Genomic DNA, 25,204 nt, shown 5'->3' with positions numbered 1-25,204 from the left:
GCCAGGGTTTGGATCCTGGGTGCACACCAACGCACCGCTTGTCCAGCCATGCTGAGGCCGCGTCCCACATACAGCAACTAGAAGGATGTACAGCTATGACATACAATTATCTACTGGGGCTTTGGGGGAAAAATAAATAAATAAATAAAATTATTAAAAAAAAAAATGACAGTTATTTTTTAAATGATTGAGGCCATGGGCCAGCCCCGTGGCTTAGTGGTTAAGTGCGCGCGCTCCGCTGCTGGCGGCCCGGGTTCGGATCCCGGGCGCGAACCGATGCACCGCTTCTCTGGCCATGCTGAGGCCGCGTCCCACATACAGCAACTAGAAAGATGTGCAACTATGACATACAGCTATCTACTGGGGCTTTGGGGGAAAAAATAAATAAATAAATAAAATTATTTAAATGATTGAGGCCAAAAGGCTGGGAAGATCAAAGAGAAGGAAAGAAACCTCCATTCCCCCAGGCCTCTCCCCTGCTCTGGGCTCACCAACCCACATGTGAGCTTTTCTCCTGCCACACAGCACATTAGGTATGGACACACATGTGCAGGAGCAGCTGTGAGTCAAGTTCTCCAACTAACACGGGAAAGCCAGCACCGATTCACCCAGAGACAGGCCTCCCAGAGCCAGGGTTTCCTCTTCCTCAGATTGACTTGTTAATAATAATTAGAGCAATCATCATTTCTTGTGGGCCATGGTGTTAAGACTACATAATTTCTTCAAGGTCGCAGAACTACTTAGTTGCCAGATGGGATTCAAACCCAAGACTTTGCTGCCGACCAGTTGTGAGATCTTGAGTAAATTAAATGCTCTAAACCTCTGATTCGCCAACTCTAAAATGGGCTTTTATTTATATATCTATATAATTATAACATAATTTACATACACCATAATAATTATATGTCATTGGGATCTTCTAAGGACTAAACGGGCATGTAAAACACTTGGCACATAGTAGATGTTCAATAAAAGATAGCTATTATCGCTATTGGTGTTACTATTTAATTTCTTTTTTATTTACACAGCCCTAACGCATTTAGAAAAAGAAGCAAGTTTTGGTCACCCTCTTCACATGAAACTTCTGGGATGCATACAGATAGATTGTTCCTTGGACCCACCATTATCCCAACTCTAACGACATAGGGCTAGGTCTGTGTTGTGAGAAGACTCGAAAAGCCACCTGCCGGCAGCTGCTTGGAAGGGGTGGATTTCCTCAGTGTGGGGGCTTTCTTGGCTGCCTGTTGGTGATAGAACCCTTTCTGTCATCCACACTCACCACAGCCATCCTCAAAAATAGAGGTCACCCAAGAGGCTGGTGCCTCGCTGTCACCTGCTAGGGAAGAAAATGCATGACCACCATTTTCTCACAAATGCAGGAAGAACCCACGTCATCTCTAAGTTGGCTTCTCATTCTGTTTGCCCAAGAGAGCAGACCCAAGGAAAGGAGAAGGAAACACTCATTTAAAATTATTCTGCTTCATAAGAGCTTGTAATTAAGAAGTTCCTAGTCTTTAGGGAAGAGAAATAAATTTCTGACATGGCGGTGCACAAAACACTCCAATGAAGTTAAACAGAACTGCTGAAAAGAGCAGTCGTGCTAGGTTGACTGCTGACAATACTGTCCTTCGAGCAACAGGCAGTGAATGAATGGAGAAGAAATTGCAGTCCACACCAGCCCTTCTGTAAGGGGCATGCCCTCTATTGCCAACCATCAGTGTGAGCCAGTGAGCCGCACAAGGTCACGAGGAAGCTGGAGTGTTCCTACTAGAACGACGGCTCCAGGCCATTGATGAGGAACTCGCTCACCATCAGTGTGAGGGGAGAGGCATCTGGCCTTGGAGGCCCACTCAGCCTGGATGACTGCCAGCTGATGGTCTTCATCCTTTGACTCTTTCCCTGTAACTCCTGGTACCTATTTCTTCTAGCTCCTTGCTTTGCAGAGTGTGGTCCATGGCCCAGCAGCATCGGCATCACCAGGGAGCTTGTTAGAAATTCACTCCAGACCTGCTTCATCAGGATCTGCACTTAACAAGGCCCCAGGTGACTGTGTGCACATTAAAGTTGGAGGAGCCCTTGTAAACTGGCTCATGAAGATAATTCAGTGGCTCTGACTTGCTCTATTCCAGGCAGAGAAGGAAGATGTCAGCTGGGAGAGTTGTGTAACCATTTGCCCTCTTCTCTTCCCACATCTCTCTCTTGTTTGCTCCATAAGTTCTATTTTTTTTCACCATCTGCTTCTAATCATTTAAAAAAAAATCCCCCAAACACCTATGAAACGAGTCTTGACCCATTCCAAACACAGAGGCAGCGAGGCAGAGTAAAGGATTTACGGGGCCGAGAAGGGAAAAAGGGGCCCAGTGTTTTCCAGACCCCTACTATGAAGTTGGTAGTCTTTTTCCCATTTTCAGCAGAGGAAACTGAAGCATCTTGCCTAACACTATGTGGCTGACAACAGACCTACGCAGCCCAGGCCAGGCCAGGCCATCCCAAGCAGGAAGAGTGCTTCAATTCACGTGCTTCACAGATGCCAAGTCGAAAAGGTATCTCTCTACCCAGTACCAGTAGGAGCATCAGAAAGGAGAGCCTTTACATACTAAAAGGCAATTCTGTAATACGTCTCAAACCCTAAAATGCCCTCCCCTTGTGACCCAGTAATTTCATCTCCATCCTCTACACCGCCACCTTTTATATAGTTTCATGCCACAGAGAAGAAAACAGAAAACAACAGATGCAAGATTGTGACACTCCTTGAATGATCAATTTAGGGTGAATGCAAGATTCTGACATTCTTTGAATGGTCACCTCAGTGTGAACCATGCAAGTTTCTGGGTCCTAACACTGTTCTCCCCCACTGTATATGGCATACAGACACATGTATGTGGATATAGACATGTATGTGTGAACATTCCAAAAGAACCCAGGAGAGAGAGACTATGCTCTATGGCATTCTCGAAACTCAGGTTTTAATCAATGTTTCTGAGTACAAAGTGAAACAGTCAACTTGACTTCAACCCAGTTATTTGCACTTCCATTTGGCTGTGAGGCTTGACTTCTACGGCCAATGTCCTGTGAAGACTCCATGTTCTATTGTAGCAGAATCTGCAACTTGCATGCCCAGTGTCCATCCCTCCTCCTCCTTTAATAATCAAACTTCAATATCTGCACTGCCAAATACAGTAGCCACTAGCCACATGTGGTTAAGTTTAAACTTAAATTAATTAAAATTAAATAAAAGTAAAAATTCAATTCGTCAGTGGCACTAGTTACATTTCAAGGTCTCAATAGTCATATGTGGTTAGTGATCACCATACTGGACAGTGCAGATATAGCACATTTCTATCCCAGAAAGTTCTACTAGACAGCAAAGCTTTATACTGTTAGGGTTTGTAAGATGTCCAGCTAATACTGACAGCTCCCAACCTCCTTTAAGATATGGATAGTCAATGAGTTGTTAGAAGTCATTGAAGGCTCTCTAAAGAGACCTCAGATCAGATGGCAAGAGCATTGCCCTACCCCCTTCTTCCTACAAGGAAAGCAGACACAGTGGCTGGAACTCAGCAGCCATCTTGGGACTATGAGGAAAAGGTGCTCCTAGTGTTGGAGTGCCCACTAGGAATGTCCTTGGTTCTCTTCTCTATCTCTCTCACTACCTTGGTGATCTCATCAAATCTCATGGCATTAAACACAATCTATCTGCTGATGACTCTCAAATTTACACCTCCAATGCAGACCACTACTCAAACTGCAGACTTGTATATACACATCTCCCACTTCACCATCTAATAGGCCCCTCAAAATCAGTGTGTCTACAAATGAACTCTAGATCTTCCCCTAAAAACATGGTCCACTTGCAATCTTCCCTATTCCAGTTGAAGACAACACCACTTACAACTCCATGCTTCTAGTTACTCAGGCTAAAAATCTTGGAGTCACTTTTGACATCTCATTCCTTCATACCTGACAACCAAACTCTCAGGATCCACCTTCAAACCGTATGCAGAATTCAGCCACTTCTCCCCACCTCCACTGCTATCACCCCAAGCAGAGCCACCAACCTCTCTTCCCGGGACGCTCAAATAGTCTCCTCACCATGTCCCTGCTTCTATCCCACCTCCTACAAGCCATTTCAACCCAGCAGCCAGAAAGGTCCTTTTAAAGTACGGACCCCTTACTTTGAAGGGGAGAGTATGACTATGTCACTGCTCTGCTCAGATCCCTCGACGGCTCCCTCTCACTCAGAGTGAAGGCAAAGTCCTTCCCACAGCCTGTGAGGCCCGAAGTGATCTGCCCACACCTGCCACTGCCACTCGGACCTCCACTCTTCCCGTTCTGCTCCCATACCAGCCTCCCTGCTCTTCTTCAAACACACTGAACACTTCAGGACCCTCCAGGAATCCACATTGCTAACTCCCCACCTCCTTCAAGTCTTTGCTCAAATCTCACCTTCTCAATGAGGTCACCCTGCCCACTCTAACCCTCACTCTGCACTCCCACCCTGCTTCCCACCTGCTCTATTTCTTTTCTTTTCTCCGTAGCCTTCATCACCTAATACATTTTACATTACTTCTTTATTATATCTATTGTGTGTCTGCTCCACTAGCATGTAAGCTCCCAGAGGGCAAGGATTTCCATCTGCTCACTGATGGAGTTGAGGGCCCACACGGCCTAGGACACAGTAGGCACTCGGTCATATTTCCTGAATAAGTAAAAAGTCAAGAGAATTGCACCCTTGAGCCACTGAAATAACACCATCAATTTCTCTTTCTCCGGAAATCTTATTATATGAGAAAAGGTCATCTTGATGTGCTTAAGCCCCTGTAGTCAGGTCTTGATTCCTGGCAGCTGAATGGAATTCCTAACTGATACCTCTGTGAAAGCCAAGGGTATTATGTTGTATTCACAGATCAGTGAGAACTGGGAACTCCTCACAGATGCCATGGTCCTGGAAGCCCTACTAATGACCCAATTTATCCAGCAGGTGCTGGAACTTGCCTCTGCTCCAGGGAGAAGAGGAGAAAGGTGGTGAAGTAAGTTATCCTATTATCACAATCATCTCCTTCAAATACTTAGCTGGCTCGGCAGAAGAGGAATTCTCTGGGCAGAGCTCCCAGTGCCACCCTTACCCAGATACAGTCATCACCCTCTAACGGATGTTTTTATCCACGTCCTATCTTAACATGAGGCATAGCACAAGGTGGAGCTCTCACCCGCTACTTCCCCTTCTCGCAGTTCCCACCTAAACACATGACTTTCATTATCAGTCTGGATCTGAGCCACTCCCTCCAGCCTCCTGCAGCCAGCCACAGAGACAGCACTGGATGCCCAGCGAACCAGCCCCATGGTCCACTGCCTTTGCAGGAAAACACTGCAGCTGAGTGCACTCAGCTCATCCATCCTTGTTCAGAGGCCATCGTGGGCCCTTCCGCAGGGAGCTGGATATGTCTCAGACACAGATGCTCTACTTGGGAGGAGAGACAGCTACGCCTGCTTCCAAACCTGGGGTCTGTGTGGCCTGGTCGAGGCGGCCTTGAGGGTGGACTGAAGGATCAGCTACTGGGCCGGCCCCGTGGCTTAGCGGCTAAGTGCGCGCACTCCACTACTGGCGGCCCAGGTTTGGATCCCAAGCGCGCACCAACGCACCGCTTGTCTGGCCATGCTGAGGCGTTCCACATACAGCAACTACAAGGATGTGCAACTATGACATACAATTATCTACTGGGGCTTTGGGGAGAAAAAGGGAAAAAAAGGAAGAGGATTGGCAATAGATGTTAGCTCAGGGCCGGTCTTCCTCAGCAAAAAAAGGAGGATTGGCGTGGATGTTAGCTCAGGGCTAATCTTCCTCACCAAAAAAAAAAAAAAGAAAGAAACTGCTGTTTTCTTTTCTCCTCTTCCTCACACAGAATTCTTATTTACTACAACTTAATCTCCCTTCCTGGCCAGCCCCGTGGCTTGGCGGTTAGGTGCGCACGCTCCGCTGCTGGCGGCCCGGGTTCGGATCCCGGGCGCGCACCGACACACCACTTCTCTGGCCATGCTGAGGCCACGTCCCACATGCAGCAACTAGGAGGATGTCCAGCTATGACATACAACTATCTACTGGGGCTTTGGGGGAAAATAAATAAATAAATAAATAAAATCTTGAAAACAAACAAAAACAAAAACTCCCTTCCTTAACTGTCTACTTCTTAAACAAACTAAAAGCCTTCGACACCTCTGAAAACTACATTTGACAGATCCAAACATCGTGCAAACTCACAGCCCATCAGTGATTGGAGCTTGTTGTGAAGGCATCTTGTTGGATGTGAAAATGGAAACAAAGCAGAAGACCTGGGCAGAGCCCAAGGTGTGACCTCTGAGAAGTCGTGGTGGCCTGTGTCATGCCCTGCCCTTTGCCAGAACGAGTATCTGTCGCCAAAAGTGACAAAGGAGCTGCAGTAACTCAAGGTTCAGACTCCTTTGAAAAATCCTCCAGCAACATAACAGTCTCATGAACATCTGCAGCTACTCAGAAAAGCCAATGTGCTTTCCCTATTCCCTTGTCTGGTGTGGAGTGGTTTTTTCTTCCTCTTACATTAATCCTTGCTATTGGCTCTCTTGAAGGTGTCTGACACGTGGTTTTGCTCACCAAAGGTTTCCTGAAAGCCTCTAGAGGGTGTGGCTGATCCTCACAGCTGGGAATGACGCAACTGACCCCAAACTCAGACGTGCCTGGGCTTCTCCACTGTCATTGTGTAGACTCAAAACTGTCACCCTGGTTTCCCAGCTCCTGAAGAGGCTGCTCATTTGCCTCTCATACATCTGACCTCACAAAGGGCTGGCTTTCTCAAGGTATTGGGTGGGACTTGAGGATGGAGCACAGTTGCCGTCCGGTTAATACACGTAAACCAGAAAACAACGGAGTAATGATAGGACCCCAGTATTTAATCTTCGGCATGGGCCGTGCATCCCAACTCTCTTCTCCATCCTCTCACGCCATCACTTCCCAGCAGTAGGTTCACAGAGTGGTGAGCAGGCCCCATCCCGATCAGATGCTCCCCATGATCCCACACTCCAGCTGACCCGATAGGTCATTCAGAAGGTCTGGTTTGACAAGTATTTATTTTGTGCCTATCACCCCCAAAGCAGAAGTCAGGCAGCATGAAATAAGCTCTGAGAAGACAGGAAGCCGATGGTGGCAACCCCGGGCCAAAGACATGGCTGGCTGAGGACATTTAAGACCTGTGGGCTGACTGAGCCTTGAAGAACAGACAGACCATCAGCAAGCAAAAGGATTGAGGCACACCCCATGAAAGCAGAGCACGGCTTCCCAGACGGGGCTCATGACATGGTTTTCCACAGCACATGGCACTGCTCTATAAAAGGACCCACTTTGGAAAGTCATCCCCAGTCAATACACCTGCAATCCTGATTGCATCAGGAGGAAAGTTCAGTTTGGTGCCAGTAGGTCTTTACTACTTCCCTAGCCCTCCATAACTTCCCCTTCTAACACACAGGAAGAGCGGCCACTTCTTCAAAGACTTTGGCAAACAGCAAAATCCCATTAGAATTCAATGACACTGTTGTGTCTTCAGTGTATTTATTTTTACAGTTACTTTCTGTTTTGGCATGAGATAACTGGTTTTCTGCTTACAGGAGGGTACAAAGTTTCTGTTTTAAATTACTTTATTTGAGGCAAAAAGTCTGATGATTTAAAGAAAAAATATGAAATAAAATACCACAGTAGGCGCATGTTTAAGACAAAACAAAATGCAAAAAAAACATGCAGGTGGTACGGGGTTGTACATGGATATGTCAAAAACCGGGCTCTGATGACTAAAGGGCCAGAGATGCTGAGGTGAGCAGCACAAGAACCAAGGCAGGGAAGCATGAGAGGCACGTTCCTGGACAAAAAGGGTGGGTTCACCTTGGCAAGATGTGATGTGATGCCGAAGATGAGGCTAGAAAGGTAAACTGAGGCCCAGTTGTGGAGCGCCTTGAGGCTGAGGGGAGGTGTGTGGGCTCTCACCTGTGACCACGGGGATCCACAAGAGGTTTCCAGCCCGCTTCACTAGGAGAAGGGGGCCCATCCCCAAAGCTGGGCTGGTTTGGGGGACGAGGGGAGATAAACTGGGGCATGCGGACTCTGAGGCAGAGAAGCCAAGGAAGCAGCTAGAACTGCCTCAGCTGTGCTGACCACAGTGAGGCCTTGAGAATGGACCCAACACCCCCAGGAGGACGGGGCTTATCACAGAATTCTATACCTCTTGGAGGCCCCCCCAGGGCCGTGCATGGAACAAAGCATAGGACAACACAGCTAGCCTTGGAGGCAGGTATGAGCCCAAGCCGTCATCTAGGATAGAGATACTTATCACCATATATGGAATGAAAACTTCTAGGGAAAAAAGAGGAAAAAAAAAAAGATTGGAATAGGCTTAAAGAAAAAAGAAAAAAATACCTAAAGATAGCCTAAACAAAACACACCCAGCCCCTAGTGCCTGTCTCACTGTCTGCTAGCCATATGGTGTGCGATAAGCCAGAACGCTTTTATTTATCTTCCTCACTGTCTATAAAGCCGAGAGCCAGCCGCACGGAGAAGGCTCCACTTGCCGCAGAGGCTGCACAGTGCTCTCACGCCCTGACGACCTGCTCCCAGTCCCCAGGCCCCGCTCCAGGAGGTGGCCAGGCTGCCACTCCCTCCCCCCAGGCTTGCTGCCCGCCTTGGCCCCACAAGAGACACTGCCTCCACAGCTGCTTTCCCACAACCGGAGAAACCACAGGCCACGCCAACTGGGCCACACTGTGGTCAGCCAGCCAGCTCACTAGCGTTCACCCTCACTGGCCCACTCTGCCATTCACCAGGGTCCTGGGCTATGGCCCAGACATACCTGGTAGAAAAAACTCTCCTCATGCCTATAAATTATCAGTCACCTTGAGCACCGCTTAACAGGGATGCTGCCTCTTGAACCAGAAAGGCCTCAGAGGCTCGTGCCTTCCTGCTGTATCCCACTACCCCCATCTCCTTGCATGAGAAAATAACCAAGCAATAACCGTATCCAAATTTCTCTAGGTTCAAGTTCACTGAAGGCCTGCTCTCTTGCTCTTCCCTAAAACAACCCAAATAATCACAATAAAGGTCTGTGCTCGCTCTGCATTCCTGAGCCCTGCCCTCAGCTTCCAAACTCTTCTGACCACCATCTCAGTCTCTCTTTTTGTCAGCCATGTTGTGACTGAATGGAGAAGTGCCACTTGTGGGATGGAAGGACATCAGTAAGGCTGAATCGTCCAACAGGATGCCCAGTTAAATTTGAAGTCCAGATAAATAATTTTTAGTATAAGTATAGCCCACGCACTATTTGGGATATACTTTACTAAAAAAATTATTTGTTGTTCATCTGAAATTCAGATTTAACAGAGAATCCTATATCTTTATTTGCTAAATCTGACAACTCTGAATAACAGGAAGCAGCAGGACTGACGGCCTTGGGCAGTCCTGCTCTTCCCCAGTTAACCCTCAGAGGCCACCACGGAAACAGTCCTGCCTCTGGCCTGCACCTTATTATTGCTGTTCCCTGAGTGCACTCTGCAAAGGCCTGCAGGTTCTGTATGGCCCTATCTTGTGGCCAGGACCCTGGCAGTTACACATGAAGGGCAACCTGTCAGCCAAAGCAAGAAGGGCAAACCTCTCAGCTCATTTGACAAGCCCTGAAGGAAAGCATTTGTAAGAGACCCAGTATGAAAACCAAGGGAAGAAGCCCCGCCTCCAGGAAGTATGGAGACACCAAGCACAGGCACTTAAAGGCCTGGCAGTTTGGACGTGAGCCTGTCCTGGGCAGCCTCACACCCCCAAGGGCACCCACGAACCAATGTAATCCAAGACCTAGAGGGATGGTTGGCTGGTTGGCTTAGCAGGAGCATGAACTGCTTTATAAATGGCCTTCATCCAGGGCCTTAGGGCAGCTGGTCTGGGCAGGCCCCAACACGAGTCCTGGCAGGACATGTAGCCCAGTCCCCCTGAAAAGCATCTCAGGGGCATGGACTCATGGGCTCTGGGCCAGACCAAATGCCCTGGACATGTGGGGCATTCTCTATATACATCCCAGAAGCATCTAGAAGCAGCTGTTATTCTCTTGATCTGGCACTAACAATGCAATAACAGAATAACACTTCATTTCCAACCTGTAGACTATTTTTGCTATTGTCCAGAAAGCCACTAGCTAATAATATGAGGTTGAACCACATGAAATTGCCATTTTTATAAGTCAAGAATGTTAGAATATTGGCAATTGTATATGACTGGACCAAATAATAATAATGATGAGAGCCTGCTCTGTATCAGACTCCATGCAAGGTCCTTTAAGTATATTCATCGTGTAACGTTTAATCCTTACGACCACCCTTCAAGGTAAGTGTTACTGTGTCCATTTTAGAGATGTAGAAACTGAGATGCAGAGAGGTCAAAGTACTCATCCACCTAGACATAAACCAGGTCTGTTTGGCTCCAAAACCCACATTCATTTCACCCACCATGTGGCCTGGGTCATGTGGGTCCTCGTATCTCCTGTGTTCTGCCTCTGCCTCTGCCTGTGGGTCAGTGGCTGGCCATTCCTGCAGCATCGAGCACTACCAGGACTCCCATCCTACCAGCACCCACCTGCACAGGGGCCACTCTGTAGCTAATCAAAGCCTGGCCTTCTGAATTAGCAGCAAAGTGTATTTAACAATTTAAAGAGGAGAAAAACATTTGAAAGTTTATTTAGAGAAGGTAAAAGGGCCAAAAAATGCACTCCTAAAATAAACAGAAAGTAATCAAGGGAAAGAAATCTAGTCCAACAAGTTTTTAAATGCCTTAACCGTGACTATGAGCTATGTAGTGGTCCACTGGGAAAGGCATCAGGTACAGTGTGATCCAGCATCACCACATACCCAGAAGCACGTGCTTCTGTGGCTCTCTTCTGAGAAGACTACTGAGCCTCATAGAGGGGAGAGGATGAGAAACTTCCCAAAAGAACAAGTCAAGGCCAGAAAGCATCACTGGTTTCCTGGCCCACCATAACCCCCCTCAGAGGCTGAGACCGGCCCAATAAGATAAACAAAGGGCTATCAGGCTCCAACTTTAAAAGAAGAAGAAATGAATGCTCTCCTTGTAAAATAAAATTTTGGAAGTCAGAGCATACGTAATGCATGATAACAGTAGTTTCCACTAGTTCCAAATGAACATCTGTAGGGATCAATGTTTGAGGATAAAAAAGACTGACCTTCACGTGGGCCACATAGTGATGGCACGTCTCCTCCACATGGACCAGCTGCAGCTTCTCGGAGACCTGACCCATGGACTCTCCCAGCAACACAAAGTAGACTCTGGGCAACTGGCCCTTTTCCTTTTTGGCCACATCGGCTGTCAGAACATAATTCAAGCCTGCCAATAAATAAGGTCAAAATGTCAGCAAGGAGAGACACAGTGACAAGGCCATCTCCGTTCCCCCTCACAGGATCGCAAGGACATCTCATCAGATACCCAGCCCTGCACGGCACAGGACTGCAGCCCCAGGTCAACACCTTCTCAGAGAGAAGCAGGCAGCCAGGAGCTCACGAAATTGAGAGAGAACCACGATGCCCCTGCCTTCCTGGTGATGCTCTGGGCATAACACTTCATGGCTCTCCCTGATTCAAACCTCAAGAGTTATCAACGGAGCCACCGACATACGCATCAACAGTTAGCTGTACCCAACACAACCAGTGTCCTGAAAAGCAGCCAGCATGGCAAACCTATAGAATATTACTAGAAGCTGCTGAAATTATCAAGGCTGCATGTAATATTGACTCCTATAAAGTAATGGAATATATGTTCAGCACAACGGAGAAATCACCCAGTAATTCTGACTCGGCTCACAGATGTTGAGTTGTGCTCTATAACCACTATATCTATTGGACTGTGCACCATCCACGGTCCACTGAGCACCGACCATGTGGCAGGCACTGTGTAGGGACAGGGGATACAGGGGATGCATCGACAAACAAGAGAGGCAAACTCCCTGCCCTCATGGCACCTACACTCATGGAAACTCAGGTGAAGGCTGATGCTGACTTCATTCCCAGGCAGCTAAGTGTGGTGATCACACAATTTCACAGTGCCTATTGTTGCAACAAAACCATGACCACATGGGGCCTGTACTGAGATGCACTCCTGAAAACTCATCACCTACACCTCAATGTGTAACACCAGATGGCAGAAGCTAGTGGGATACAACTTGGGACTTTAAAAAAAAAAAAAAAGATGGTTACAATATATAACACACATTGGATGAACCCAAAAGGTTTCGCCTCCATTATTACACGGTCTGTTAGTAAATATATGAGACTATGTTTTGTTAGGTGAATATGGCTTTAGTTTAAGAGACCTATCTCACTGCTTTTCTGTACCAAAGAACCCTGTTTCATAGGTTAGCCCCTCGTCACACTTTTAATTTTTTAGGTGCTTTGTGGATTCAGGGGAATATGACATTTTTAAAGTAATAGAAAAGGAACTCTCTGTCCCTAAAACGACCAGATGAGACTGCTGAGCAATGGGAAAGCAACGACCCAGCCCCTGCCCCTGCCCCGTCTCCACACACCAGCTTCTTAGAAGCCGGACTCTTGCGTCAATAAAAAGCAGCCTCCCACCTGCCAGCATTTAAGTATGTGACGCCGGGCAGGAGGGATGGCTCTGGCTTTTAATAACATGAAAGGGATCAGCCACCGGGGAAGGTATGAACAAGGAGAGGTGAAAGTGACCTGGATAGGCATTCTGCAGCTGCCACAGGGCATATTTTTGACGCATTTAATGGTTTTCCTGGGCCTCTGCCATCTCAAGGATCTTGCAGTGCCAAGCTAGATTCCCGGTCAGCAAGGGCAAGTCTGTCCTGACTTGTTGATTTCAGCAAACAGCTGATTTCCAAGGCAAGGCTGGATCACCAGGACGGACCTGAGACCTGGATAATCCCAGGCAATATTAAGAAAAGAATGCATGTGGGAAAGTATTTCAACAGAGAAATCACAGGAGCCTCTGCAAGAGTTACGTACCAACCTCCTTGGCGACAACAGCAGGGAATGGGGTTGATTCGTAGAATGTGAAAGCTTTAGGGCAATCCTAGGGACCATCTAGTTCAAAACCCTCATTTTTCAGATGAGGAACGGAGGCCCCAAAAGGGAATAAAACTTGCTCCAGGCCAGAGAGTTACCCACCACAGAGCCGAAACTAGAACTCTCCTGATCTCCAGTGTCGGGCTATTCCTACGTCACTGGTTCTTGGTGCATTTTTTACACTATCTGACAAAAAACTCACATTTTTTGAATGTACAGACAGCAGAACCAAACAAGTACAGAGATCTAGAACTGAACTCTGGTCAGTTTATTTTCTACTGATCACAATTTCCCTGAACAACAGCCAGAGAGTAAGAAAGGACACGTATAAATGAAGTGAGTTTCCAAGTTCCATTTAACATGATCAGGACTAGAGATGGGCATTGCTGGAAAATGAGCCAGAGGGTAAACCAATGTGGTGGTGGCAGCTGCTGAGCGGGGTCTCCCCTGTGGCCCTCCACCTGGCCTTCCTCCCAGGTGAGAGCTATAGCTACCCTCCCTCAGGAAGGGTGATCATGGAGAGAGCAGTGGGTTTGAACCACCTCGTCAGCAGTGAGCTAGCTGAGACCAGAGAAAGCCTGGGTGGAAAAGAACACAGGAAGACAGAGCAGATAGCATCAGTGCTCCGCCCATATCCTCCTGGCTTTTTCCATTTCTTGGCTGACCAGCCCAACCTGCAACTGCCAGAACCTGCATTCCCTTTCCCAAGGCTTCCTTGGGGGCTCTGCCCACGTACATGGCAGGTCAGGAGTGCCAGAGAACCAAAGTCCCCAGAGCAGCCCTCAGTAATGCATGACCCCAGCCCCCTGTCCCTTGGGTGGGGTAACCATAACATGTGTTCCCCACTGACTCCCAGGGTTCCCCAACACAATTCAGCTCCAGCTGCCCACAGTGGTAACTCACTCAATAACACACCCTCTATTTGGCTGTTGTGATGGTTTGTGTGTGAACTTGACTGGGCCATAGTACCCAGATATTTGGTCAAACACCAATCTGGATATCACTGTGAAGGTATTTTTTAGATGAGATTAATGTTTGAATCAGTAAACTTTGAATAAAGCAGATTACCCTCCATAATGTGGGTGGGGCCTCATCTAATCAGTTGAAGGGTATAAGAGAAAAAGACCAAGATTCCCCCCAAAAAGAAGGAATGCTGCTTCCAGGCTGCCTTAGAGCTGCAATATCAATATACACACTCCCTATTGGTTCTGTTTCTCTGGAGAACCCTGCCTAATGCAAGTGCCTTCCCTTCCTGTCTCATTGTTTCTCTTTCCTACTGGTGTTTCCTGGGATCACCTCCTGAATCAACAACGTGCACTCAAATCCTTGAGCCTGACAAGCACATTTATCCTTAACACAGGCTCTGCTTCTGGGAGAATCCAAATTAAGATGGGGCAAGTCCAGAAAAGGGAATGAATTTAACCTTCAATGTGTGCCAAGCACCATGCTAGGTACTTTATTTAGCCCTCCAAAGCCCATCTCACCACAGAATTGTTGACCCAATATATCGCTCTTGCCGTCAAGGGAGGGGAGAAACAGCTCACAGTTACTAGAAACTGAGCTGAGGACCACAAGTGCTGTTCCACTCCAGGCGAAGCGTGGATATGCCAACACGTTCACCTATCAGACTTTTCTAAAACGCTAACGTATACATACAATCACAGACAGACCGAATTATCCAATTCACCAAGCGCAATCATTTTGAAAGCATTTCATCTTTAGAACTGCTTACTTAGTGCTTCTCCTTGACTGAAAATTTATTTTGACATTTTAAGTTATACAAAAAGAAGTCAGCTCCGTATCAAACTCTCTCCTAGAAGAAAGCCGCAAGGAGACTTACGATGGGAAACGTGGTCTAAGAAGGGTCTCATAACTGCCAGAGTGGCAGGACGTGTAGACCATTCTGAAGCCCTGAGCTCGACTGGTAGTCTTAAACAGCACCCACCCCAAGTGTGTCTGGAAGGGAGCCCCTAAGAAGTGGAGGAGAAGCCAGAGAAGTAGCCAATCAGCTTGCTTGGTTCGGCAGCCTGGCCCCACGGGAAGGTGGGTGCGCCAGGCTGGCTGAGTCGCCAGCAGCCGCCTGTAATGCAAGCCAGCTCAGCCAGCCCCCCGTCCCAGGGAGGGTGCTGGTTCTGATTAGGGCCTGCTCCAACAGCACATTTCACATCTTCAGGTTTTCCTTCTGGCAGCTTGTGTCCACGCCATGTCGAATGATGTCATGTTGATGGAAAAGCTGATCAGCCCCAGCAATGCTTTCAGCCTCCTCCTTTCCCTGCCCCCAGCGGGGTCCCAAGGGCCCCCCACACGGGCCGGGGCCAGGAGGGAGCCAGCTGTCTCGCATCAACTCAGCTCTGGTTGCTCTCAGCGAGTTTTGATTCATTCCCATTCTCCATCAGAACATGATTGCAGCTGTGAGAGTCTACTAATAAATCCTCGTTCAGACTTACTCTGAGCTTCCCTTAGAGTTTCCCAGGAGAGGGGGGAAAGAGGATATTTCCACTTACTAGGTTTCCTAAGCCCCCCCCACCCCACCCCTGGGCCCTCAAAGGAATCAGGTGGTAATTATTAGACTAGGTTACCCCATTTCTCATATAACACAGATTTGCCTCATTATCCCACCTCCATGCTTTTCCTGAGACCAGGAGGAGCTCAGAGAATGTTCTGTGTAAACAGTCTCTGGAGCAGAAATGCACCCCTAAAGCCAGAGGAAAGGTCTGGGCACAAGTCGCCTGGTTTCAACCCCATTTCTGTGATTGGCTTAGATGACCTTGCTGCCATCTCTTAGGACCCAGGCTCAACTGCTCATCTAGAGACACAGCAGGCATCTCTGCTCGCTCACAGCTTTGTGAGGTTCTCTGAGAGCCACAGAAACATGGCGGCGCCAGATCAGAGCATGAAACACAAACACTTAGGGCTCATCCCTTCCTGGTTTTCATGTAGCACTCTGGTGAGGGTCCAGAATCGCCAGCTCCATTCTCAGCCCCCGGAGACTGACAAGCACGTTTAGGCTTCAAGTAGGTACAGGCCCGGCCTGTGGGCAAGGGGCAGAGCTCTCTCAAGCACAGCATTCACCACCCCTACTTATGGCAGCCAGGAGGCTCCAGGGAGCCACAGGCTGCTCACCAGGCCAAGAATGAAGTGATTAATAAGACTTGGGACGGGCAGAACACTCGTTTTACACTGCTTGATGCAATATGTTATAAACCTGTTTTTGGACTGTTAGGGTTGGATGCTGTGTCTGCACCCCAGCACGGAGCACAGGGCCTGCCTCACAAAGGGGTTCAGACGCACCCAGAAGAAGGAGCGAGAGAGCCTTGGTTGTTTTCCCCTTGACTGTCTGCCTCCCTCCCCATAGAACGCAAGCTCCATGGGGACAAGGACTCTGCCTGGCCTGTTCTCTGCTCTGTGCCCAGGGCTAAGCATAGAGTCTGGCACTTTTAAGAGCTTAATAACTATTTGTTGATGGAAGGACTCAACAGGCGCTTCAATAACTGCACGAGACTGGCTATCTGCTGTGCTGGTTTACAAAGCTGTTGTCTCGCAGCTCCAAACCCGCCCTTCTCTGCTCTGTGATGCTGAGGCTGGGACTCGGCAAACCTCATTTCTACTTTGCCAGCAGCTCTCTGTGAGGCTCTGCCAAGGTGGAGAGCTTGAGAGAGGCTGCAAGGCTGGAGGAGGGAGAAGGGGCTTGCTCCTTCCTGCCTGCTTCCTGTTCCTATCAGCTTAACCCAGTGAAAGTTTTCCATGGCAGCTGGTTCCAACAGCAGTTAAGTCTAGCTTGTGTTTTCCCCCATACCCCCAGAGCCAGCCTCACTGCACCCCCTCAGAAACACCAGCAGCACCAGCTAGTGCCCCCTCCTCCAAGGTTTAGATCCCAGGTCCGCAGGGTCCCTTCTCGGAGCTTCTAGGTTCCAATAACCCCAAGGAAGTGGTTCACCCCAAGTGTAACATTGTCCCTTTGTTCCCCTTGACCAGGGCTCTCAAATCTAAGTCACCTGGAAGCTTGCTACAACACAGGTTGCTGGGCCCCACCCTCAGAGTTTCTGATTCCATTAGAATTTGTATTTCTAACAAGATCCCACGTGCTACTGCTGCAGCTGGTCTGGGGACCACAATCTGAGACCCCCTGGTACTGCTTCCTATGGTACTGCTTCCTACAGTTACTACCAAGTTCTCCATGACCTACTTAACCGATTCCCCATGTGAAATTCTCTCTGTTAAAATAACTGGTGTGGGGCCGGCCCCGTGGCTTAGCGGTTGAGTGCATGCGCTCCGCTACTGGCGGCCCGGGTTTGGATCCCGGGCGCACACTAACGCACCGCTTGTCTGGCCATGCTGAGGCCGCGTCCCACATACAGCAACTAGAAGGATGTACAACTATGATATACAACTATGTACTGGGGCTTTGGGGGAAAAAAAAAAAGGAGGAGGATCGGCAATAGATGTTAGCTCAGGGCTGGTCTTCCTCAGCCAAAAAAAAAAGAGGATTAGCATGGATGTTAGCTCAGGGCTGATCTTCCTCACAAAAAAAATAAATAACTGGTGTGATTTCTGTTTTCCTGACTGGGCCTTGTTACAGAGGCCAAGGCAGGGTCACCCCCTACAGAGAACCTCTGTAGTCCCATGGTCCTGCCAGAAGCCACAGCAGCCCCTCTCATGGCTCAGCTAATTAGCTGACCCTGAATACTCTCACAACCAAGTGGGAGCTGTGGTTTTCCATTGCTAACACAAAAAAATGAAGAGGCAAATCAACTCCCTTCTCTGTATGCTTGACCCCCACAGGTCCCAAGGGAGAGAAGAAACCAGACACAAGACTGTAACTTCAATTGCTTATGGCTCCCAAAAGCATCCCAGACAGGTCCTGTGGCTGAAGATGCCAGCAGACAGATACCACAGAAGATACCTTTTTTTGTGTGTGTGAGGAAGATCAGCCCTGAGCTAACATCTGCCAACCCTTTTTTTTTTTTTTTTTTTTGCTGAGGAAGACTGGCCCTGGGCTAACATCCATGCCCATCTTCCTCTACTTTATATGGGACACCGTCACAGCATGGCTTGACAAGCAATGCGTCAGTGCACGCCCGGGTTCCAAACCGGCAAACCCTGGGCTGCCGCAGTGGAGCATGCGCACTTAACCGCTTGCGCCACTGAGCCGGCCCAGAAGATACCATTTCTGACAGCTGTTCAGAAGTACCTTGCACACCACTGGTGCCTCTTTATTGCACTGCCCAGACTGCACTGCCCAAACGTAGCCATTCCACTAACAAACTTAGCCCTGGATATGAAGACATTGAGAGGTACCCAGAAGGCCTGCCCAAGGCAGACACTCATTTGCCAGGCATTCTGTGGCCAAAACCACCACCAATACGGCTCTTCTGCAGCTGCTGGCAGTGGGAGTGAGAAAGGCTCATAACCAGAGTCCTAGCCCTGGGCACCCAAGGCAGAATCCTGAGCAATGACACTGAGCTGGCCAGCACCAAGTGCTGAGCCTGGAGGATGTCTCTGCCCTGGAGATGCCCCCACCCTTCCTCCACCTGGAGACCAGGGAGCTGGTCTTCCTGACTTTATAGATCCAAGGGGCTGCCTTCTAGGCTGGACTCCAGAATACCCCACCCACTGCTGGACCCACACAGCTACCTGACAAGCTACCTTTCACCTGATTTCCCATCACATTTCCACAGCGGCCACCCATTTTTCCCTCCTCAAACTTTCCATATTCCATTGCCAGCTCATTATTTGGCAGATTTCTGCATTTTTCCTTTACTGCAAAGATTGAGATATTCCCCTGAATGCCAGGGGAAGAGACAGAAAAATGCCAGGGATGGATAATTTTCTGCATTGCCCTTTTGATTCCAAATGTGGGAAACGTCCCCTTAGACTACAAAGGGATGTTTGATTTCATCAACGAACCCATGTGACAGAGGGAGGAAAAGGAAGCAACCGGAATGGAACGGTGCACTCCTCCCGAATATTTACCACCCTAATATGGGCACTAGCCAAGTTTCTCCACACTGCCCATGAGGTGCAGTACTGTACGTCATCCAATAGCCTGTCTCTTCCATTATACCCCACACTTCAAGGGCACAGCTGAGCCTCATCCTCCATTATAATTCTGCCTAGAGGTCGATGAAGGGGGCCCCAGTGACTGGGGTCCCAGAAAGGGCCACTGGTCAGGAGCAGTATGAGGAGACACCCACATCTCCTCCTTGCTCTGCTCATGAACCTTCAAATCAGAGTTTGCTCTACCACTTGTCTTATGCTCTGAAATCACCCTTGCTCAAAACTTGTGTCTTGGTTTCTTCTGTTCCTGTTACACCAATTTACCCTCACTTTGACCACAACAGTGATGTAGTTCAAGAGTCTGAAAGTTGTGTATACTGCTTCAGGATCAAAATAGTAGAAACTCTGTGTAATTCCCATTAGAAACTCCATGAGGACCTGCCTGGCACATGTAGGCATGCCATAAATATTTGTCAAATGAACACACACATGAACTATTAATTGCTTGCTTTTTGTTAGAGTTCTGGAATAGTTCTGCTTATTTTTATGCACACCAAGACTAATCTTCAATTCGATCATGCTTTTAAAACGTTTTTTAATGGAGTCCAACTACATCAAGAGTCCCAGGACCATCAGAAAAACTTTTTCCTAGAGACTGTGGTATCTTAAACAATTAGGGAGGTGGTGAGAAATAGTTTCTGGAAAGTAAAACTAAGTATCATCAGACAAGAATTCAACTCCTGGCTTTACCAATAACTCTATGATGTTGATCAGGTATCTCTTTCTCACTGGGCTGTACACAGTTTGTTAATCCTTCCTCACTAACCAAGTCCAAAGCTCATGGTATGTTTACAGTCAATTTTGAAATTTCTAAGTTCTTTTTACAAGACAAAAAAACCTATATAAATAAGTACGAGGTTTAATTGTTGAGCTTAGTCAATCCACTTGAAGATCAAGATAAAGTACCAATGAGGCAGTTAGCCTAGAAGGATTAGCATATTGTTAAAGAAGGCAGAGCATTCGAGGTGCAATCAACGAATGAACGAGCACGTGGAAGTGTGTTTCTGCATGTCTGTGTGTGGGTGCACACACATGTGCTCCAGAGCAGCGCTTCTCAAACTTAAATGGGCACACAGATCTCACAAGGATCTCATTAAAATGCAGATTCTGATTCAGAGGTCCAGAGCGGGGCCCAGGATTCCACATTTCTAACAAGCTCCCAGCGGATGCTGATCTGCTAGTCCAACGACTACACTGTGAGTAGGAAGGGGAGATACTCGTGACACTAGACAGTTCTAAGAAAGTCTCTGAGTCCAGGTCCTTATTGGTGTTTTCTTCTTTTTACTGGAACTCTACTTTCTATTATTAAATTAACTTTTCAAGTAAAAACAAAGCACCTGTTAATCTGCACAACTGCTCTGGATTTATTTCCTTCAGGTAACCACATGCTCTGAATTCTAACCCACACTGATCCTATCCTGTTCCAGGGCTTGATCCAGCCTCTGGAGCTCGGCTAACAAGTCAATTTTCCCCAAACAGAAACAGCAGGATGGCTGCCTCTTTTCAATCATCTGAAGCTGACGAAGCAGCTTTCCCTCTTTTGGAAACCTAAGCCTTTGTAAAGCTCAGCATCCCAATCCCACCATCCAGCCCCAGTCTCCGATTCCACAGTAAAGGGCATGAGGACCCTGACATCAGGCTGGAGCTACAAACTCAAGGAGGAGCTTCCAAAGTCCAGCCACTTCTTTTTTCTAACTGCATGGAACATTCCATAAGAGCCAGCCTCCAGTCACTCCATTTCCACAAGTCCCACAAGCCTGTCCCACCCATGGCTCAGTGAAGTTTCAGCCTGGTCCACATACATTCAGGGAAAGGATGCTTGGGGTCAAATATCTTTGTCCTAGAGCTGGAGATGGTGTTAAATTGGTAAAACAATGGTAAGCAGAAAAAAGAAGAGGAGGAACCTCAGAGGGAAAGGAGGTCTGGCCTGTGGGCCTGCTGCCTGCCAAACCAGCCGGGATGCACCGAGAGCAGGAACTTCAGAAACACCCAGCAAGCCCACTCCAGCTAAGATGGCTATCCTGAGCCCTGCCTCGGTGGCTCATTACCGATTTCTCCCGGAACATGACTGCCGTGGAAGCTAAAGCAGGCGGTGACGTTCAGGCAGTTCACAGGCTGCTGTCCGTCATGACACTGAGGCGCCGTGATGTTGATGGAGGCTGGGAGGAAGATGGAGACATCCACCGTAATGACAGGTCTCGCCCTGCGGGTCGAAAGAGGAAGGTGACTTAGTTGTGCTAAGGAGCAGGTCTCACAACCAAACAAGAACTAAACCAACAGGACAAACCCTAGGCCTTCAGCCCAGCACTTAACTGAAGTGTGAAATAACCCAAGAGAGAAGGGCCAGGGTGCTCTGTAAATACTTTTTCCTGGTTTTAGAAGAGGCTTATTTCCTAATAAATTAATGGTTAGTTTCCCAATAATAAAGGCAAGTTAGTTGTTAACAAAACACATCTGGTTGAAGCCATAAATGAACCACCAGATGTTGGGTGATTATTTAAAATTTCACTAATTAAGTTCCAATTTCCATTTTATTAGGAAGATATGAATGTATTTAAGAGGCGTCCCTACAGCGAATGCCATGACTATGAACAATCAAGGATTTCCCTAAAGCACTTACTACCATTATAAGCATGAAGTGCGAAGTTCTAGTCCCATCCAACGGGTCAAACCTCCCCATTCATTTACTCTCATCAATTCATTAAGTATTTTTCTAAAAGAACTTAATTAATGGAGTCCCAGCTGGTAACAGCAAAGCACTTCAGAGCTGAAGAAATCAACCTGCCTGGCCTCAGGACCAAGTGAAACCCAATAAATATCCACTCTCTTATCACCGACATGGACCACCCCCTAGTGCTTGATGGATGGACGAAATCATTGTTGAGGCTTCCCTGGATCCCCCAGGGCTGCCGACAAAAGCTGAGAGTGAATCATGCCATTCTGTTCTCATTGCAAACATCTGCTCAGTGGGGGTTCACCTAAGCTGTGGGCTTAACCTTCTCCCCTCCAGGCCTCACAAAGAGACCCTTTTACCTCTAAGGAGTTGCTGTGGTGACAAAACAAGATTAAGGGGCATTAGCAGCTTGAGACCAATGACCTCACTTGTGTACAATGATCCCACAAAGAGCACTCAGGGTGACAAGACAGATGAGAACAATGACCAACATCAATTCTGAGAAAAGAAAGCATTAAGGAAAACCTCAGAGAAAAACAGGAAGTGAGGAGACACACAGCACAGATGGGATTAGGGGATTTTACCACTGCCACCACTGCCATGAGATGTGGGTCAAGAGAAGAACAGTTGTGAAAAGGACAAGGAATGGTGGACTCCCAGAGCAAATCCAGCTGTGGGGCTAACAGAAGTCAGACAGCAGTGGTGCGCCTGAAGGAAATCCAATATCCTGGTCTTCCAATTTTCTTCTGGATTCATCCTTAGAAGATGTTATAAATAACTTAGAAAACAAATAGTCTACTTCTGGTCAATGTGATTGTACAGATGCCAGTGGACACTCTGTAAAGCCCCACTGGCCCTTCAACAGCCAGCTCAAATGTCCCTTTCCCAGGAAGCCTTCGAGGACCGTGGTGGCTGGACGTCCTCCCTCTCCGGGGTCCAGCACTGTACTCACACCTCACCTCACTTACTAATAAAGGTCTTTATCTATTTGCAAACCTGCCCCACGAGGCTGCAAACCCCCCAAAGGCTGCATTCCTGGTGCATTCATCCTGATGTTCCCAGGATAGTAGGTGTTCAAAAACACTTATTAAATGGGTGCAAACTTTACTCTAGGCCAAGGGATTAAAAAGCACAGGAGTGCCCCAAGTTTCACAAAACAGGCAGAGGTACCAGGGAGAGCTGCTCTCCACCCTGTGAGAGCTCCACCCTATCTAGTGCGTGTCCTCCCTGGTCACTGTTCAGGAGAAAAACCCAGCCCCTTTCATCACCCCAGGGCCACCTCGTTGGAAGGATGCCCGGTTCCTCCTCTCAGAGCAGAGCTTTGCAGAAGAAGGGGAGGTGAGCAGGCAACAGAAGTGGGCGGTCCAGCAAAATGACCTAGATGAAGGCTGTTAAAACGGAATCCTTTGAAATGATACACAAGGACCTTGACAAGCACGTGTCCCTTCAACATCGGTCAGATCAGTTCCCACAAACCTTTTTGTTTCAACTCCAAGTATTGTTTTTGGACCAGGAAAAGCCCAGAAATCTTTCCTAAGCCTCTCTGATCACTTCCTTTGACCTTTGATGGCACAGCACTGGGCCCCTATCACCCTAATACAGGACCTGCCCTCCCAAGCTAATGCGAGAGAACCAACTTCCTGAGGGCAGAGCTGGGCCGCCCAAGCTCCGGAGGGGTGGGAGACTGGGTTCCAGTCCCTCTGGCCAGTGTGCCAGCCTCCAAGATAAAAGCAAAGTGGCACCCAAGGACAGCACCACAAATGCTGTCAGGACTTTCTGTTAAAGAAGCTGGTTACTGGCATACTTCTTTGATGGCTCTCAGACAGTTCAAACTCTGATATTTCACTTCCAGGTAAATAACAAAACCAGTGAGGATGCCCTCTGACGTGGTGCTGCTCCAACCACTCTGGCCTTTTGCGGTGTCCATGCTGCTTGCAGGGCAGAGATGGGTGGACAGGTAAAGAGCCTGCAGCTCTGGTGAAGACGCTAGGCTGCTAAACCTGCCCTGGAGCAATCCACTCTGGGGAATTCATTAATGTCTACATAATTTAAAGCCACTTGCAGTGAGGTTCTCTCTTAGCAGCAGCCCAAAGCATTCCTAACCCACACACCTCTGGACTCTCCCCCTTAGGATATTTAAGAACGTGCATAGTGTGTTTGTATGTGCCCACACATACAGGATACATGCATGATTTCCTGGCCCTCCTCCCTTTTCTGGTCACACCCAAACCCTGACACTCAAAACCTACCTAACTTGCCTGTCAACCAGGTCATGAGTGGGACCTCTACATAGCTTAGTCAGCTGAAGTCTCCAGACTGTCTCGTTCATAGCTGTTTGGCCACATCTGGCACCTTATCAATACATGCCACACAGATGTCCAACCTGCCTGGCCCTTGACGTGCTTGGCAGTCCCTCTGCCTGTTCCTCCCTGCTCCTTCTCTGAGGGGCCCTAGCTCATCTTTGAAACTTCCCCTGCTCCCCCTGAGTCCCTTACACTCCCGGAAGAGACCTGAGGTGGTCACCCTCAGCTTCACCCTCATCCACATCCCAAAATGTACACTGTGCTGAGCTTGTTCCAATCTTGGGGCCTGGATCAGAAGACGAGGCCCCCCTCCCCACCCACAGCCTGTACACCAGATCCCATCTCTCTCACCTCCCTTGTCCCCCCTTCATCAGCCTCTCCTCCTCCCTCTTGTCTCTTCAGCCTCTCCAGGCCCCAAGGTAGGAATGGAGTCAGGGTCAGGTTCATACGGATGAGGATGAAGCTGAAGGTGATCACCTCTGATCCTTTGGGAGAGTAAGGGACTCAGGGAAAGCAGGGAAGGTTTCAAAGATGTTCTCAGCCTAATTACTGGTCCAGAGGTTCCCACCCTTAAAATATCCTCTTTGAACCACCCGCCAATCCCATTGCTCCTTTGCAGCCAAGTTTCTGGAAAGGAGTTGAGATTTACTGTCTGTTTTCTTGCTTCTCCTCTCACTCACCCACAGCCATCGGGCTTCTGCCTCTCTCTTCTCTAGACCTGCCACAGCCACGGGCACCACTGACCTCTCACCACAACTCCAACAAGACTCGGGCCTCCCTCTACTTGGCCCTCCCTGCTGAGCTTGATGTGGGTGCCCTTGACTATGTCACCCTGCTTTATTATCCTCACGGCACTTACCACAATCTACAATTATCTCCTTTTTTAAATTAATAAAACCTCCATGTCACTTGGATTCCTCATTCATAAAATGGGGATAATAATATCAATGTCATGGAGTTGTTTATAAGACTAAGAATTAATATACGTTCTACCAACAAGAGAACAGATGAACAAACTATAGTATATTCAGTCAATGGAATGCTACTCAGTAAGGGGGGAAAATAATTG

General features: G+C 48.1%; 1 protein-coding gene across 1 annotated transcript in view; it reads right to left on the bottom strand.

Annotated features, from left to right (window-relative positions):
- ITGA9 (integrin subunit alpha 9) overlaps positions 1 to 25,204 on the bottom strand; it is a 331,030-nt gene that overhangs the window by 230,526 nt on the left and 75,300 nt on the right. The window contains exons 14-15 of the mRNA XM_004419499.3: positions 21,207 to 21,361; positions 11,238 to 11,398 (exon numbers count right to left, since the gene is read on the bottom strand). Coding sequence (XP_004419556.2) covers positions 11,238 to 11,398; positions 21,207 to 21,361 — 316 coding nt within the window. The remainder of the gene's footprint in view (positions 1 to 11,237; positions 11,399 to 21,206; positions 21,362 to 25,204) is intronic.

The sequence above is a fragment of the Ceratotherium simum genome, chromosome 5, assembly GCF_057802395.1.
Source record: "Ceratotherium simum simum isolate JZ-2026a chromosome 5, ASM5780239v1, whole genome shotgun sequence".
NCBI classification, from domain to species: domain Eukaryota; kingdom Metazoa; phylum Chordata; class Mammalia; order Perissodactyla; family Rhinocerotidae; genus Ceratotherium; species Ceratotherium simum.
This window is presented reverse-complemented; position numbering and strand designations above follow the sequence as displayed.